At 35.8% G+C, this 19,905-nt stretch overlaps 1 protein-coding gene across 3 annotated transcripts in view; it reads right to left on the bottom strand.

Moving 5' to 3' along the window:
• Nucleotides 1–5,742: 5,742 nt before the first annotated feature.
• Nucleotides 5,743–19,905, bottom strand: part of NBN (nibrin) — a 53,248-nt gene continuing 39,085 nt past the window's right edge. For 2 of the 3 annotated variants that reach the window (XM_033203382.1, XM_033203384.1), the window contains exons 13-16: nucleotides 18,633–18,788; nucleotides 15,766–15,879; nucleotides 9,614–9,663; nucleotides 7,999–8,182 (exon numbers count right to left, since the gene is read on the bottom strand). In XM_033203382.1, coding sequence (XP_033059273.1) covers nucleotides 8,152–8,182; nucleotides 9,614–9,663; nucleotides 15,766–15,879; nucleotides 18,633–18,788 — 351 coding nt within the window. In that variant the 3' untranslated portion in view covers nucleotides 7,999–8,151. Of the gene's footprint in view, nucleotides 7,039–7,998; nucleotides 8,183–9,613; nucleotides 9,664–15,765; nucleotides 15,880–18,632; nucleotides 18,789–19,905 lie in introns of those variants that run through there. The other variant, XM_033203383.1, reaches the window with a different exon arrangement.

Consider the following 19,905-nt stretch of genomic DNA (forward strand, 5'->3'; position numbering starts at 1 on the left):
GAATTCATTTGGGGATTTAAAGTGCAATGATACAACAAAAAGATTTAATTACAGCTTCCAGTGTTTTGAGTATGTGAACCATATCCAACTACTTTTTTGAAAATCTAAAGTTTTATGTAATACATTGCTGTGGCATCAAATTTTAGTTGGTTGTATTAGTCAATAGGAAGTGGTGGAAAATTTCTAAATAAATTCAGCTATTAAATAAAAGCAGCTTCCACTAAATCTCAGCATTTGGAACACTGGAGAACCCAGAATGGAACAAAATTAGACTGAATGTAAATGTCATTTAAAAATCTTAACTGTGGCTGGGCACAGTGGCTCACATCTGTAATCCCAAAACTTCGGGAAGCTGAGGCAGGTGGATCACCTGAGGTTAGGAGTTCAAGACCAGCCCTGCCAACATGGTGAAACCTCATCTCTACTAAAATACAAAAGTTAGCCAGGCATGATGGTGTGTGCCTGTAGTCCCAGCTACTTGGGAGGTGAGGCACAAGAATTGCTTGAACCTGGGAAGCAGAGGTTGCAGTGAGCTGAGACTGCACCACTGCATTCCAGCCTGGGCCTCAGACTGGAACTATCTGAAAAAAAAAATACTAAAAATCTAACTCAGTTACAAAGGCTGCTTGTTGCATAGAACCATTTTGATCTGATCACACAGTCTTTTAAGTTGTGTACATTCCTTGGTGTGGGGGGATAAAGGGTCTGAGTCCCCTAAGGCTAGTCTGAAGAGTACGTGAAATAAGGATTAAAGAGATACCCTGATTATTTTGAACAACCCCCTCTCCGCCCCCCGCATGCAGGTTATTCAAGAGAAATGGTGTCTTTGGGGAAGGAACAGGGTAAAAAAGGTAAAGATGATGACTGATAAAGCATAAAAAGAATGAAAACCTTCAAATTAAAAATAAAAGGATGGCATCCTGGTTTTAATCATGATGGAGTAATAAGAATGGGGCTTACCCTTTACTGTAATAATCAACTGTAAAACTCTTGAAAATACATAAAGCAGTGTTTTCACACAGTTGTAGACAGCAGTCCAGGACTGATTTTTAAGAGAAGAAACAAGCGGTGAGCTCCATAATCACCCTGACTTTCTGCTTGAAGGTACTTTGCAAACTAACATAAAGTGGAGTATGTCTGGTTGGGAGAAAATAATACAGTATAGGGTTCCTGCTAGAATTTGCTGAGCAGAGTACTGGGGAGGAGGAAGCTGCAGAGAAGCAGCTGCAGAAATCTGCATAATTTTCTTACATCTAGCACAACACTAAACAGTACAGGGAGAAACCATGGGGCTTTAGGGATTAGCAGCTATAAGTTAGGGGCCGAGTGGAGACTTTGAAGGTATTCAGTTCTGGAAGACTTTTGAATTCTGGCCAAATAGCAGAGCCACCACCTCAAGTATTCAGCTGAAACCCCAAAAAGGCCATGCCTTGCAAATAGGGGTACCTTAATTTGCCCCAAACTAAGCCGCAACAGGATCAAGCAGGTCTGTGAGTAAATGAACTGCCTGCCAGCACAAGACTTGACACTCCTCAAGGAAGACAAAATCCAGACTGTAACAACAGCATCAATAATGTCCAGCACACAGTAAAAGATTACTGGGTGTCCAGACAAGAAAATGTGACACAATCAGAAAAAACAAGCAATCAAAACAGATGTAAGAATTGATACAAATGTTGGAAATCACAGACAAGTACTTTAAAACAGTTAATATGTTCAAAATATTAAAATGACACTGAAGAAGTAGGGAATCTCGGAAGAAATACTAAGAAGTGAACATTGTATAGCTGGAAAGTACATTCTGAAAAGAAAAATTCACTGGATGAGCTTAACATACAGGACACTGGAGAAGAAAAGATCAATGAACTTGAGGACAGGTTAATATAAACTATCCCAACAAAGCATAAAGAAAACTAAAAAAACAATTGCCAGACTTGATGGGATAGTATCAAGTGTCTAACATGTATAGTTGGAATTCAAAAGGAGAGGAAGACTGAGCCAGAAAAATACATATTTGGAGAATAAAAAGCAGAAAAATTTCCAAATTTCATTTAAGAAATCTACAACCCATAGATCCAAGAAACTCACACTGCAAACAGGATAAAAAGGAAATCACACCTATGCACCTAACAGATTGCTGAAAAGTAGGAAAGTTTTAAAGCTGTCAGAGAAAAAAGGGAACAATGATGATAAGAAATATATGACTAGAAAAAAATGCAATCAAGAAGGCAGTCTTAAATATCTTTGAATTGCTGAAGTAAAAATACTGCCAAACTAAAATTCTATATCCAGTGAAAATATTCTTGAAAACAAAAGTGAAATATGTCATTTTTGGATATGTGAAAGTTGAGAAAATATGCTGTCAGAAAACCTGCACTGCAAAAGGTGGAAATTCTTCACACTAAGGTACATGATACCTGCATGTATCTACATGAAAGAAAGAAAAATGCCAGAAATGGTAAATAAAAATTATCTATTTTTCTCATTTCTTAAATTATTCAAAATCCAGTTGACTGTTGAGAATGTGTTTAAGCATAAACAATTTAAACAAAAAGTAAAAAGTTGTATGATTTAGGACATGTAGAGTAAAATATACAATAATTATAGCACTGTACAGAAAGACAACTAGAAGTATACTTCCCCCTCCACCCCCGAGAGAGGGTATCACTCTGTCTCCCAGGCTTGATTGCAGTGGTGTAATCTTGGCTCACTGCAGCCTCAACATCCCAGTCTCAAGCGATCCTCCTGCCGCAGCCTCCCAAGTAGCTGGGACCACAGGCAAGTGCCACCACACACAACTAATTTTTTGTAGAGATGGGGTTTTGCCATACTTGCCCAGGGTGATCTTAAACTGAGCTCAAGCGATCTGCCTGCCTTAGCCTCCCAAAGTGCTGGGATTACAGGCATGAGCCACTGTGTGCGGCAGAAGTATACTTTTATCAGGTGTATACATTATACAATTAGTGGTGTGTTATTTTAGATAAGAATCCATATCCTTATGGTAACTACTAAAAATAAGTAAAAGGTACAACTATAAAGCCAATAGAAGAGATGAAATGGAATACTAAAAAATAAAGAAGGCAGAAAAAGAGAAACAAGGGACAGTGAGAAAATAAGCATGATCATATACTCCAACTTAACCACAGCAATAATTATATTTACATACAAGTGGCTTAAGCACCACAAACTTAAAAGCAAAGATCATCAGACTGAATAAAAAGCTTCAACAAGGTTTACAATAGCTTTATCCAAATATAAAGATACCAATAGGTTATAAGTAAAACTGGAAAAAGACATACCATGAAAACACTAATAAAAGACTTCAAGACAAGTATTAGAGATAGATATTTTATCACAAAATGTTTAGTTAATGGAGAACATATCAATTCTAAATGTCTATGCACCTAATTATTGAGTTTTAAGATACATAAAAGACAATGGAGAACTAAGGTGAGACAAACTCACAATCATAGTTGGAGATTGAGTAGACAAAATCAGAAAGGATGTAAGAGATATTCAGTGGCATTACCAACCGCTGATCTGACATTTATAGAACAACTACACTCCTAAACTGCAGAATACTCCTTCTTTTTACATGCAACCAGAATATTCACCAAAACGGGCCAACAATATGCTTGCCCATAAAACAAGTCTCAAAACATTTAAAAAGATTAAAATATTACTGAATATGATCTCTGACCACAGTGGAATTTTAGAAATAGTAACATATAGAAATAAATAACAATTAACTATTATATCTATTTCCAAAAATTATATTTGGAAATTAGTCCATATGTCAGTGAAAAAAAATCACAGGGAAATTGGGACATTTTTTGAGCCAAAAGATCACACAAGTAACCAAATTTGTCACATGCAGCTAAAGAGGTGTGTTGAGTGCAATTCTAAATACTGTTTTGAAGATGGTTTAAAATCAACGATCTACAATGGACTAGGGGAAAAGAGCAAATTAACCCTAAGTAAGCCGAAGGAAGGAAAGTGAAAATCAATGAAATAGAAAAAGGAGAGGCCGGGCGCAGTGGTTCATACCTGTAATCCCAGCTACTCAGAAGCCTGAGGCAGGAGAATCGCTTGAACCTGGGAGGTGGAGGTTGCAGTGAGCCAGATCGGGTCATTGCACTCCAGCCTGGGTGACAGCGAGACACAGTCTCAATAAATAAATGAATGAATGAATGAATGAATAAATAAATAAAAAGGACATACACTAGAGAAAAATTAATGAAATTAAATGTTCTTCAAAAAAATTTAATGTAATTTATAAAGCTCTAGCTAGATAAGAACTACAGAACACAAGATTCAGATAACAAGAGATTCTACAACATTATAGACATTTTAACACAAACACTATAAACTTTTATACCAATACATTTCACAACTTACTGGAAAATATGAAGTCCTTAAAAGACAAACTACTGAAACTACTAGAGGCAGAACATCTATAGCTCCTTGAGATAAAAAATACAGACATTGATAGCCACTGTAATAGGTAAGAAAAAGAAAAGACAAAAACAATCGGAAGAAGTAAAACTGCCTGTATTCACCAATGACATGATTGTGTACTTAAAATCCTAAGGAATCTGTGAGAAAAAAAAAAAATGCCAGAATAGGTGAGTTTAGCAAGTTCACAGGATCCAAATTCTATACACCAAAAGTAATTGTATTTTCATAGAGAATAAATAAATCATTGCAAGATGAACTTTTTGAAAGTATCACAGTACCAAAAAAATGCTTAGGGACAGATTTAAAACAGATGTCCAAGCCTCTACAGTGAAACTACAAAACAATATGGAAAGAGTAGATCGATCGAAGGAAATGAATAGACATATTACACGCATGGAATGGAAGATGGAGTATTTTTAAGATGTCAGTTCTTCACAAATTGATTTTCAGATTCAGCACAATAATTCTAGCAATTGTTGGGATAGAAATTGACATGCTCAGAGGACTGATGTATCAGACTTCTAGACTTCCTACATAGTCCTGACTTACCATTTTTTGACTAGATGGTAGTATAAGAGTGATACACATTCAATAGAAAGCCTACTTTGAATGTTGTTCTTTTCCCTGGCTAGAAATGTGACCATACAATACTTAATCTTGCAATGCTGGGCGGCAGCAGCAAGCCACAGCTCCCAGTCAGCCACAGCATCAGGAGGGTAAAAACTGATTCTTGCTCTTTGTGAATAACACTATTCCTGCTAAACCGTCAGTGTCAGTGCCCTTAGTGCCTTCAACCAATGCTTCTACTCAAGCCTAATCAGTAGGGAAATTGATAATCCTGTTGCTGTAGTATTCCCCATCATGCCGCAATTTTAGTGCAATGCTTCAAACATTCTTCAGGCCCAGTGTGCTTTCAGCTGTGTATGTTAATAGTGAGTAGCTATATAATCATTCTGTTTTTTGCTTTCAGTTTAGTATTCTATAAATTAGATGAGCTATTCAGTACTTTACAATAAAACAGTCTTTGTGTTAGATGATTTTGCCCAACTATAGGCTAATGTGTCATGAGTACATTTAAGGTAGGCTAGGTTAAGCTATGATGTAGGTTAAGGTGTATTAAATGCACTTTTGACTTAAAATACAGTATTTTCAACTTATGTTGTGTTTATCCCAACTTAAGGAGCATCTATGCAGCTACTGTAATTCAAGGCAGTGTGGTATGAGTGCAAGGATGGACAAACATTTCAATGTAACAGAACAGAAAGTCCAGAAACAGATCCACCATTATGGTTAACTGATTTTTTACTAAATGGCAAGGTAATTTAATGAGGAAGGGATAATTCTTTCAATAAACAGTGTTACAATGACTGGATACTTGTATGGGGGAAAAAAGAACCCTGATCCATAATTCACAACATACATATCAATTCAAGATGGATCACAAATATAAAAATATAAAGTTTATATAATAAAGCAGAATACCTGAAATCTTGGGGTTAAATTGGAGAGAAAAAATATAAAACATTAAAGAAAAAAATTAATTTGACTTTGTCAAAATTTAAAACTTCTATTCATCAAAAGACATAAAGAAAATAGTCAAGCCAGAGACTAGGTGTAATATTCTCAATACATATATCTGACAAGAGACTTGCATCTAGAATGTATAAAGAATTTCTATGACCCAATTATAGTTATCAGGGATATACAAATTAAAACCAAAATGAAACATCACTACACACCCATTGGAATGGTTAAAAGGAAAAATACTGACACCACCAATATTTGTAAAGATAGGAGGTACTAGAACTCTCATTCATTATATTCATAAATTGACAAATATAAAAATTTCTATAAGTAGGGCAGTCTTCCTTAGAAAGGGATTGTGGGCATGACAGAGACCAATATTAATCTGTCCATTATATTCCTTAACTGTAAAATGGAGACCATATGTTCCACCAGCTTCACTCGGTAATTATGATACATGGCTATTAACAGACTCAAATGACTCCATTTTATCAATTAATATGCCCTGTCAATTCTGCTTCTAAGGTATCCCTTGTTCTATCCAATGTCATACCACTATCATAATTTAAGTGTTCATAACTCTCTATAATATTTCAATAATCTAACTGATCTCAATGCATACAGTAGAAATTGCAGATTGACTTACCTAATTCCTGCTCCCTAGGAAGGCTGAGAAGCTTTAAAAAAAAACCTTCATTTCCCTAACTCCCTTGCAGCTGGCGTTCCACCTGCAAGTAGCCAGAACTTGGAAGTAAGTTTAATGTGGTTCTGGCAAGCAGACGCACTTCCACAAGATTTGGAAAGTGAGAGTGATGCAGAGGCCAACCTCTTGCCCCTCTTGTTGCTTCTGTTTACAAGGGAAGTCATGGAAATATGGCCTCCATTCCTCACTGTTCCATTTCTCATTCTCCAGACAACGAAGCAGTTGTAGTGATTCTTGATGGGAGCTTCCTTCTTGCTGGATCACAGGGACATGAATATATTCTCGAACACAGAGTTGAAAATCACTTGTCAATAAAGTTTGAAAAAAGACATTCGTTGTTTCTTACCATTTCCCTTTAAGGTAGAAAAAGAAAACAATCTCACCATTTCTACTTTGTAAGCAGGAAAACTAGGACTCTAAATAAGCTCAAAACAGACACACACCCAGCTCAGTAAGACCACCAAAAAGGGGTACAGGTCTTTCCATTCTGGTGAAAACTAAACCCATGTTTGATAAAGTCTCCACATGGTATTCAGTTTCTAGTACTAGAATAACATGTAGGTGACATCTGCACCACTGAAGCCATTCTGTTTGGATCACTAGAGTTTAGGTAAGACTACAGCATAATGGAAAAGAAACAGTATTAAAAGAAAAATATATTGATATTCCTATAATTTTTAATCTAAGTAAAAAAGCAAGGTGTAGAACACTGTATATGTTATGCTATCATTTGTGTAGGAAATTATTTAAAAATAGGAATTTGAATAGGACTCAAATATCCCTGGAAAGATTCATAAGAAATGAGTATCATGAATTTTTTCTTTTTTTTTTTTTTTTGAGACGGAGTCTCGCTCTGTCGCCCAGGCTGGAGTGCAGTGGCCGGATCTCAGCTCACTGCAAGCTCCGCCTCCCGGGTTTATGCCATTCTCCCGCCTCAGCCTCCTGAGTAGCTGGGACTACAGGCGCCCGCCACCTCGCCCGGCTGATTTTTTGTATTTTTTAGTAGAGACGAGGTTTCACCATGTTCGCCAGGATGGTCTCGATCTCCTGACCTCGTGATCCGCCCGTCTCGGCCTCCCAAAGTGCTGGGATTACAGGCTTGAGCCACCGCGCCCGGCCCATGAATTTTTTCTGAGGGGAACCAAGTAGCTAGGACAATGGTGGAAGGGTGACTTTAGTCTTTACATACATTTAGAATTTTGAACTGTGAATAAATAACTATTTAATAAACAAAACACATTGAAAAATGAAAAAAAAAAAAAAAGATGCAATGACAAAGCCTGAAAACAGAACAACTGTTACACACAAAAGAATCAAAGTTTTGTGCATTTTATTTAATAAATTTAGGCCATAAAATACTGTAACTTAAATCTCTTCTATATACTATATATATTAATATAACCTTATTGGCCTGAAGTAGATGCTTACTAGGAAGTTTTTCCATGGCTTCTTTTTAAAATCCTCAGTTATCTTCTCCTTTTTAAATAAGGATTGTATCTGCAAAGAAAGAAATTGGGTTAAATGATATTTAGATAAGGGATAGTATTTCTTTTAAAGGTAAAGGACTTTCAAACTGTAGTCACACTTTGGCAAATAGGATAGGAATGTCAATTTTGTCCTTAGGATCAGATATTAAGCACAGACATTTTTATTTTCATTTATCCCTTTGATGTTGCTTTGATGAAAATATGGTAAAAACCAAACAAAAAAATCAACAATAACAAAAATCCTGTAAAGCTTTAAAATAATTAATAAAACAGTTTAAAAATGAAGGTATGTTTGCACTTCTTTATGGCTTCAAAGATCCCCATTCCTCCACTTAATAAAAGCATATCATCTGCATAAAAGAGCATAATCTCCTTAAAAGTAATTAGCACTTTACAACATTTTCTCCTACAGCAGTTAAACAAATATGGCTGAACAACCCATCTCATTTGACTAATGACAAATCAGTATTGTTTGTGAACATTTTGTTTTTTGAGACGGAGTCTGGCTCTGGAGTGCAGTGGCGTAATCTTAGCCTACTGCAGCCTCTGCCTCCCGGGTTCAGGCGATTCTGCTGCCTCAGCCTCCTGAGTAGCTGGAACTATAGGTGCATGCCACCACGCCTGGCTAATTTTTGTATTTTTAGGAGAGACGGGGTTTCTCCATGTTGGCCAGGCTGGTCTTGAACTCCTGACCTCGTAATCCGCCCACCTCAGCCTCCCAAAGTACTGGGATTACCCAGTCTGTCTGTCAACATTTTTACCAGTAATTTATACTCTCAAGTATGAAATTAGAGAATCAATCTAATTGGCTGCAAAATAGACTCAAAAATAAAGTATTTCTTCATTCTGTCTTTAAGTTGGGAAAATATTCCTCTCCCCTAGCTGATATCTACCTCTACAGTATTTTACTAATATTTCAGAGGCAATTATTATAATAGCTTTGTTAGGTGTGCAGGAATGCTGAAAATGTATTAAATCAGAATTAAATTATAATCACATAGTACAACTCTAAAACCTCCCACAAAAACCTGCTTTGAAACTCTAATCCAGCCTTTTGCTTTTATGCATGTGCCAATTAAAACTAAACAAATAGTCTGGCATTTTACTTGTCTTAATTCAAACTCAATCATAATTCTACTCAGAGCTGAAAAATCTTCACAAATCTACACAACAGTTTCACACAATTCAGGAACCGTCTTTTTGCCTGAATGACCCCATACAAATTTTAAGTATCTTATAAAACAACTTAACCCCAAACCTCAATGCTATATTCAATTAACCCAATTGAGAGGTGCTTAAGTAATAAAAATAAACACTTATGTTAGGTGAAGGGACTAGTTGTCTATGAGGACACAAGAAACAAATTCTTAATTTCTATGAGTAGAACTAAATTTTATATACATCTCTCAAAGGTACATGAAAAAGCTGAATCAAACTTTACCTAAAAAGATCATCAGCAAGAGACTCTTCTTTTGCATGTTGATTTTGTACCTGTCAAAATTAACATAATATCAAACATTTGCTCAGTGGTGAATATATAGTTAATGAATTGCTATAGTGATAGGTCACTGTCATCTTAGATAGAGATTCACATCCTAGAGGTCACCAAGTCTATGAGTTCTTGCCTCTACAATATTTAACGGATCGTCTATATTTTCACTCCATGCTAATATTATTACAAAAGAGCTCTAATTAAACAGCTTTCTTCCACCAATCTCCACTCAAAGACAACCAATGTCTATTGCTAGCTTGCTGAGTTTCTAAACACTCTTTCCAGCAAAACCCTTTTACTAAATGAGATTTCAGTGCTTGGGGATCAGACCACTGATGAGACTAAGAGGGCAACATTTACCCCACCTTCAACTACAGCAGCTCCACAGTTAAAGGGGCTCCTGTGTTCTTGGTCCCAAATCAGGGCTTAGAGGCTGCTGCTAAATTACCTCTCCTCTAAAGTCCTTTTAAATACAAACTCACTAAACTACTACAGCACCTTACAGAGTCAAAATCAAAAAATCCCTGTGCTGAGTGCACCTTCCTAAATAAAAGCCAGCTATGTCCCTATCATATGCCATTTGAAACCCTTCAGTGACTTCTCCCACCTACCAAGGAAAACACAAACCCTTGCATTTGACCCACTGAAATGTGCAAGGTTCTTCATAACCTGGTTCCATTTTACTTTCCTAATCACTTCTCAACCTCCTCTTCATGGGCTCTGTATGCCGGTTAAAACTGAATCACACAAAAAAGAAAAAAGCAAAACCAAAACAAAACCCCAGAATCATCTCCTAATTCTGTGACCTTCTATCTGCTTTTGTTCATGTTTCTCCCTCTGCCAAGGAAGTTAATTCCTTTTTATCCCTCTTCCCATATGTAATCATCTTTAAACGTACATTCATTCAATACTTATTTAGTGCCTCTTTAGCAAAGGCTTCCTAATCCCCTTCTTTCCAAAACAATGCCCGCTATGAAGAACTCTCCCAAAATTTCAGCTATGGAATTCCCAGGATGCTTATCAATTTCTACCTTCTGTTATAATTATTTATGTTTGCACCCTATCCTCTCTAAAAGACCAGAAGTTCCTTAAATACAGATAGAGTAAGTCCTGACTTAATGTTTTCGACAGTTTCTTGGAAACTGCAACTGTAAGTGAGATGACAAACAGCAGGTCCTTGAATCATGTTGTTTTGTTGTACTAATGAGAAATAATACTGTTTATGTCATTTCGCTTAAAGTTGCAGCTTCCAAGAACCTACTGACAATGTTAAGTAAGGACTTACTGTGTTTATTTTTACTGTTACTAACTTACATTTGAATGCTTCCAGATACTATCTTAAACACACTCTCTCTCTCTCTATATATATATATAATCTCACTTCATTTTCATGTAACTTCATTACTACTATTATACTATTATCTCAATTTTAATCAATGAGGTAACAGAGACTTAGGTAACCTGCAGAAGATAAGGGAACTCAGATGGAATAGCTGGGATTTGACCAGGTCTGCCTTACTAAGAGCACCAGCTCTTAACTAGGCTGCCTCAGGGCTTCTGAATCTCTACAGCAAGCCTACAAGAGTGACTTGCAGGGATTCAATGTTACAGACTGATTTTTCTATCATATAGTGAAATAAAATTACATCTTATCTTTTCAGATTTTCTAATAGGGATAGCAGAACATAAATGGGAAGACATAGTTTTAATAAAACAGTTGTCAAAATAACTACTGGTATCATTTTTCTAAATATTCTTAGAGGTTTCCTGGGGAATAATTTTAAAGTTGTAGCATAGTAAAGAAAAAACAGTGAGGAGAAAGCAGTTTTATTTCATATATTTTAGTAAAAACATATAAAATAGTATTGAGAAACAGAAATGCCTCATATTACCGGCATTTTTCAGAGGTCTGCGATAACTACTACTCATAGTCTTTCAAATTCAAATCAGGTTGGATACAGTTCAAATAATTTTTATGTTTGATATACACAATGAAAATATCTTAAATTCAAGGGAACTTCAGGAACTGACGCAGTGATTATGAAAACTAAGACTGGTGGGTCTGCAGCAGAGGCAGAGAAAGAAGGATGAAAAAGAAAAATAGGAAGGGAATATAGAAAAAGAAAAGCTGCAGCCAACAGGGAAATGAGATGGCAGTACAGAACATTTACATAAATAAGCAGTAGCCACGCAGCAAAAGAAAGTCAAGTCTGTTATAGAGTAAGTCCTATCAATAGCATCTAAAATGATTCTAGCAAAAAGAGAATTGATTTGGTGAAATCATCTAGAACACAGTCCATCTAATTCCTAATGAAATAAGCAAAAAATAGAAAAAAGTCAGCAGATGTATGATGTATCATCATTCTCTCAACTTCTTCCCCATCTAAAATTAATCAAACAAAACTTGACCATGTTAATTAATGAAGGAAAAGAGTTTAAACCATGTCATACACTTAAAAAGTGCAGCTGTGCAAAGAAGCAAATGATTCTGATGCAGCTGCTTCCTAATACTGTCCCAATCCATTAAAAGTGCTACAGAACTGGTCAAACCTGAGGATTCTTACTAATGCCCCAAATTTGGGGAAAAGGTAGCCTCAACAGGGAAAACAATTGCTAGTGGGCTGCTAGGAAGGGACTAATGGTATAGAAGGTAAAGAAGTGGGGCTGACACTGACTGAACACAGAGGCTCCAAGGATCCCTAACAAATTAGGTAAACAACCCAATAATGCTAGGTTATTCTCTTTTAGCTACGCACACTCCCTGGTACAGGACATTTAATTAAAATCCCAGGAGACAGCTAGCCCAAGCTGCACACAGCTCTAGCTGAGCCCTTCCTCTCCCAGATTCAATGTCTTCAGACAACAGAAACTAGATGGGACATGCCATGTGCCATTGACTGTTTCAGCATGATGCCATGCTGACAGTGAGGCACGAGGGAAATCTGTTCTTTAATTTTTATTTATTATTATTATTTTTGAGATGTGGTCTTGCTCTGTCACCCAGGCTGAAGTGCAGGGGCTCCAATCATGGATCACTGCAACACTGACCTTCTAGGCTCAAGCAATCTTCCCACTTCAGCCTCCTGAGTAGCTGGGACTATGGGCACATGCACTACCATGCCCAGTTAATTTGTTGTGTTTTGTTTAATTATCATTTATTTATTCTTTTTGTAGAGACAGGGTCTCAAGATGTTGTGCAGGCTAGTCTTGAACTCCCAGGTTCAAGTGATCCTCCTGCTCCCAAAGTGCTGGGGTTATAGTAATGAGCCACACCATCGTGCCTGGCTGAATTCTGTTCTTATGGGCAAGCTAAGAATGTTATAAGTAATTTTGATTATACTCAACTTCTGTCTCACAAACTGGCTTCTGAATGCAATCCCTGCATAAGATGGCATATGATCCTTTATGTAGCAAACAGAATATCTGGATAAGACATTTCCCTTTACCCAAGTAAAGACAAAAACAGGAAAGGGATACTGGAACAGAACATGCAGAAAACAGATAAAGAACCTAATCTGCAGGAAATAATAATCCATGAATAAAAAGCAAAATAGAAATATGAAAGCAATGAAATAATAACAAAAAATTAGATGTTAACAGAACAATGAAATGAAAAAAGAACAAATGCTAAGTAAAAGAACCATAATAACAGCCTTTCAGAATTAAATAAATTAGAAATAGCTAACACTCTAACACTTTCCACTGTTATAAATGATTTATATGTAGTATCTGATTTAATCCTCCCTCGTATGTCTGTGAAATAAAGGTACTATTATTATTCTCATTCTGCACAGATGGAAACAGAGACATCAAGTAATTTGCGTAAGGTCACATACCTGGTGAGAAACAGACATATCTGAAATGTAAATTTCTGATACAGTGAAAGAGCCTAAGAAAACCACAGTGAATGCAGAAAAAACAGATGTGGAGGACAAAGGTAATCCAATAAAACGATAGTTACGTCTTAAATGTAGAGAGCCCAGCAAATATAAAATATTTTAAAATATATAACAGAAAAAAAGTTCCTTGGGAAAGAGAATTACACCTGCAAATCAAAACAGCATACTATATGTCAGGAAAAACTAATGGAGAATGATCGACACTGAGATGTATTCTGACTGTTACTGGCTTTCAAGCTTAAGAAAGACGGCTGTGGTCATGCAAGTCACCTAAAAAGGGGACAAATAGGACTGGCATAAGGTGAGGGAAGCTAGGTGGGAGGAAGTACTAATAATGTCCTCACTTTTCGCTGTAGGGAGCCAACAAATAATTGTATATGTGAAGTTAAATATGAAGTTTAAAACAACTACCAAATCTGACTTACAGTGATTTTTATAGTTTTCCTCCTTAATATTAGACAGATCTCACAAAATATCTTGGAGGGAAGAAACATTTACAGAAATTCAGCAATGCCTTCAGTTTAACTTCTTCCTATCAATGTCTCCCTTCTTTCCCAGCCTGTCCCTGCCTCTCAGTACTCCTCAATGAAGAGATATCTGGAATATTATTCACTTAACTGTTTAAACAGGTAATTTCTGGGCTTTAGGTTTTCACATCTTCATTCTTTGTGTACTGCCATAGTTCTGTGGAATGCACATGTTATAAAATAATAAAGCCAATTTATTCTTTAAAAAAGGAAAGGAGAAAGGACGTGATTTCCATTCTTTCAATTTTTTAAAAACAAGCATCCTGAATGACCTTAACAACTCTACTTCATGGGTGACTTTCCTAAATAACCCTTTTTTAAAATAACTGATAGAAAAGCATTTTAAAAAGTGAATTACACTACACCAACTATAAAGCAAAACAAGGAACACTGAGAGATTAGCAAGGACCACAGTCAGCTTTTGCCTTGCCCTGTGAGTATCTGCAAGTCATGAAAAACCTGAACTCTGCTTTAATGTCTACATGGGGTATGAGTGATACGAAAGAAAACCCAAGATGGTGACTTTAATAAAAGACCCAGCACTAAAGGAAGAAAGAGAAATAAACCTTACAACACAGAAGGAGCTAGCAAAGAAACTTGCCCATCTTCATCCCGGCACTTAGTGAAGGAAAGAAATAAAAATCTCATTGGAAGTTTCTAAACAAGCTGGCCTTCATTCACTCAGGCTTCTGGTCCAAATATTAATACATACTAACTGTCTGGGTGATTCAAAGAATCACAAGAAGATATTTTAATTTAAAGTGGTCTCATATTGGTAGAAGAAGACTGGTAGATAAAAAACATACCTTTTCTAGGAGAAATAAATCTGAACTTAAGACTCAAGAAAACCTCACAGATTGAGTTCCAAAGAAAACAATCGGTTCATATTCAAAAATCACAAAGCACAAACTTGAAAACAAGGTACTGTAAGAGCAGAAAACAGATCAAACATTTTAGTAATGGTATCATTAGGCAAAGAATATAAAAGGGGAAGCTTGAAAAAGAGCAAGGAACAAGAAGATTTAGAAAGAAATAAAACAGACTTCCAGTAATGAGAAAATAAACGAATGGACGCAATGCCAACTAGAGTTGAAGACAGAAGTAGTAAATTGGAAGATGACCTGCAGCAGTTGCCAAAAATATAACCCAGAGAAACAAAGGCATGAAATACACAGGAAAGGAAAATGGAAAATAAAATTTAACTTACATTAAACTGGAATTCCAGAAGGAGATAATGGGGAAAACAGCAAAAAGGTAACTAATATTCAAGAAAACGAATGAGAAATTTTCAGAATTGTTAAAACACAATCTCTAGTTTTAAAAAGGCCAGTCCCTTGACATACTATTTAAGTGATATATGTGTAATATCCTCCATATTCTTTGAGTTTCGTTAAATTTTTGTGGCTTTTATCTCCCCCTTCTCATTAGGAGGTAAACTGAATTTCTTAGGTCTCGCTTTTTTTTTTTCTTTTTTTTAACAAAAATAAATTTAGTATTCCTTTAAAGAAGTGTTATGGAAGGGTATAGATTAACGTTGTGTAACTCAGGAATTTTCCTGAATGAATGACTTTATGTCACTTATTTTAATTTGGCTTTAAGAAGAAATTGCTTGAAGGCCACCATAAGGGACCAAAGTGCAATTTAAACAAGTTTCTGGGCCTCACTTCCTACTAACCTCCATTTCCTGCCTTAGCCACTCTTCTAGTTCTGTATTCTTTCGAGCATGATGAGGTATTAGATCTGATCCTCCAATGATGTGTGGAAGCTTTCCTGCTCCAGGATATGTGACCTATTGAATAATAAAAGTAGTACATTAAAACATATTAACAAACAAAAATGACCATTTTTTAAAAAGATTAAAAAGCAAAGATGGTAAATCATGCATAAGTACCAAAGACGTTTATATTCTACAAATAAAAGAGAGAAATAACTCTGTTCTAAACCCATCTGTTTTCGCCCTTATCTTTTACAGCTATTACTATATACAGATCTGGACATGTCATGGGATATATGTATTAAAAATAATTTAACACTTTTAATTTGGAGTTTTTATTTTAAAATGGCCTTACCTTATCATTTAACAATTAAAGCAACTCCAGATGAACACAAACACTACAATTTTCAGCACTACTGTATTTTGTTCTAATGACTTCAAAGCTTAAGCTCTTTCTAATATTGTTAAAAATTTAAATCTTTTTCGAAACTTTCCAGTTCACTGAGTCCTAGCAGGAGATGTTGGGGATGCCAACAATTTACACTTTCAATTAATATTTTAATTGTTTACAAGTAAAGAGGTGCTTTAAGAAAAGCAAATTCCATGTGAAAATGCCTATCAAGATCATTGTTAATACTTATTAGTTAATACCATTGTTAATAGTAACAGTTCCTTAATATTTGTAACATGCTTTTAAAATTCCGATATATGAAGTAGAAAGAGAATCTTAAATTTATTTTCACCCCTAAGCAGTATTTTAAAAGTTTAAAAAGCACCATGTCATTGATTAGGAGGGTTGTTTGAGACAGGGTCTCACTCTGTCACCTAGGCTGGAGAGTGCAGTGTGAGGAGACAGAAAATCACCTGGTGACCACTGAAAAGGCCCCAGAGACAAAACTTCTCTGAGCAATTTAGAAGGGAAAAAAGACCAACTGGTGACCATCAAACAGGCTAACTGGAGGCAAAACTCCTTATGTGGGGAATCTAGAGGTAATCAAACTTCCCCAGTATCTAAAGTTGGCTTCTGATTCCAGGCCTCTTTCAACTTTTAAAAGTAACTAAAATTTTTATACATCTCTGGAATGCCATGCTGAAACTCATTTTACAATCCCAAGTTCCCACCTTAAGGTCCATAAATGCTCCTAAGGACAATCTGCCACAGTGTGCTCACTCCTCTCGCTAAGGCGCCGCTCTGCATTTTTCTGCAGCATTCTTCCTTTCTAATAAACTTTCCTTTTCCAAATCTATACTGTTGTCGGTAACTTCTTTTTAGCAGCCCGTGAGTTGACCACTTCCCAGTGCTGGGGCTCTGATACCTGGCCCAGCACAGTGGTGTAATCTTGGCTCACTGCAACCTCCGCCTCCTGAGCTCAAACGATCCTCCAACTTCAGCCTCCTGAGTACCTGGGACTACAGGCACACATCACCATGCCTAGCTAATTTTTATATTTTTTTGTAGAGATAGGGTTTCACCATATTGCCCAGGCTGGTCTCAAACTCCTGGGGCTCAAGTCATCCACCTGCCTTGGCCTCCCAAAGTGCTGGCATTACAGGTGTCATCCACCAAGCCTAGCATGACTCAGAGATGTAAAGAACTCAGACAAATTCCTGCACTAATATCAATCCAGTTAAACATCTTCCTATAGAAATTTTGGATTGGATTTCTTCTATAGTTTCAGAACAGATTACTTGGTTAAGGATAGCAGTTTAAGCATTTTAAGTATTTCCAAACCACTTTCCAGAAATTTATATTACTTCATACTTCTTCAGTTGTTAATACACCACTCTGTGCCAATAGTAAACATTACTGCTGTTTCTTTGTAAAACTATAAAAAAAGTATTTTGAATTTTATGAGATCTTGTAACACAATATTAAACATGAAGTAACCATGTAGTAAGAATGCCTTTGTGCTACTCATCAGCCTCAGATACAGGGTGAGAAAAAGTGGGTGTTAAAAAAAAGGTATCGTGGTGCCATTTAAGTGGAAGATATTTCCATCTTCAGCTCTAAGTAGAAGAGATTCTTCCCATCAAATGGAGTTCAGAACCCTTTAGATACTATTATAGTAGGTAGAAAAGTAATTTAACTGTGAAATGTTAATAGTAAATGCTCACAGTAGAGAGAAAAACCTCTACCACTTCACAGTCATGACAAGATCATGTTATAGAGGAAAGCAGTTTTCCACAAAAATTACTTTTGAGTAATTACTGTACTCTGATCAAATGGGTAAGTAAAAGCTAGCAGTGAGAAGTAGGTCTGGAGCAAGAAGCAAATGTAAGACAACAAAAGAATACCTACTGGATAGAAGTCTTTTTTTAACCATTACCGAAAAAATAAGTATCAGTTCCTTAATGAGCAGAAACTCAGGTCTGATGATGGTACTCAGCATACATATTTACATTGTGTTTTATATGTAAATATAGACTACAGTTTGAATTATTAAATATGCTCAGTTATTTTAAATACATTTTAATCTTCATAAAGTCCTGAGCTAAAGATCCTCTTTGGGTAGTTGTAGACCAATATTAGACTAACAGAGAAGATCCTGTGATTATCAACAAAAACTTTCTGCTAATAAGGAGAGAAAACCAGGTAAACAGCAACCTGTAAAGAATTCAATCTTGATGAAATCTGTTTCATTCTAGGTGTTCAATATATTCATTAACTGTAAGTTCATGACCTTTCTAGAAGAATATTTTTAAGCATTTTAAGCAGAAGAAATAATATCAGTTTTCAACATAAACTGCTTTTATTTTCGTTTAGCATCATTGGTGTCTCTAAAAACATTTCAAACACTGACCTGTTGTGATACAGCTGAAATACCTACCTTTTTGAATTTCTTGAAATTGTTAAGTTGACCATAATCATCATTTATGCCAGATGGATTTCTGGAAGTAGAGTTTTCAATCACCAGTGATCTAAATTCAGTCAATAACAGCTTTCTTGGAAGCATCTCACTATCATCCTGAAGTTTGTCATTGTTCTTAAATGGGGTTAAGATGGATAGGTAAGAAAGAGAAGAAATAACAAAGAAAAGTCACTTGTCATTTGGGAATCTATAGAAAAAAGTTCAAATACCTGAAAAAATAGTAAAAATGTTTTATTTCTCATACCTGAACTTTGTATTTGGAATCAAATCATATCTAATTCAAAATCAGAAAATTACTTACTCAAATGCTATAACTTTGGACACATTTATACTCATCTGTGATAGAAGGCTAAAAACTGTGAAGTATTTTTAACCTAGTAGTTAGTTCTAATAAATATCATCTCAGTAAATAATTTACCTCCAGATCTATATTTTATTGACATAAAATCTCAGCATTGTCTGCTTTTCATTAAAATTGTACACTGAGATTATAATATATCCTGTTCTACAGGTCCTCATCTACTTTTCTTAAACTTTTGGGATTGTCAATAGTTTGTATTTTTTATTACTCTTAACATCTCAAAAAAGTCAATCATTAATTCTGGACATACTATCTCATTAAATGACAAGCCATTTTTAATTCAAGATTAATGGCTGTTAAATTCGCCTGAAGAGTCCTTCCTGTTATCTTTCAATTGCTGGATGAGATTCTTGGCTTCATGTCATTTACTATTAACTAGTCAGTTACACATCAACATTGTTACAGCTGCTTAAGGTTGACATCTTAGTTCTTTTAACTGCTGTAACTATGTAATTAATATGCAAGTTGCTAATAGGTCTAAGATAAAAGCAGTCAAAAAGGAAAAAAAATGGGGAAAGTCAGAAGGTTCATCTGATAGTGACAGAATGTAAACAGCACATTATTAAGAACAGCCTAAACTTTTAGAGTTTACAAATATTTCCCACCCATTACTCTATCTGATATAAATTCTGCTAGAAAAGCATCAACCTCATTTTATAGAGTATTTGAGGTTCTTAAATGTGAAAATGACTTGTTCAAGGCCACATATCTAAGGAGTAGAAGGCAGGGAATTATACCCTTAGTATAATACCTATAGTATTCTCTCTATACTCTTCACTGCATCATGGTTATAATATGATTGATCCAGGCCGGGCATGGTGGTTCACGCCTGTAATCTCAGCACTTTGAGAGGCCAAGGCAGGTGGATCA

Source organism: Trachypithecus francoisi, unplaced genomic scaffold, assembly GCF_009764315.1.
Source record: "Trachypithecus francoisi isolate TF-2019V2 unplaced genomic scaffold, Tfra_2.0 Lachesis_group7, whole genome shotgun sequence".
Taxonomy (NCBI): Eukaryota; Metazoa; Chordata; class Mammalia; order Primates; family Cercopithecidae; genus Trachypithecus; species Trachypithecus francoisi.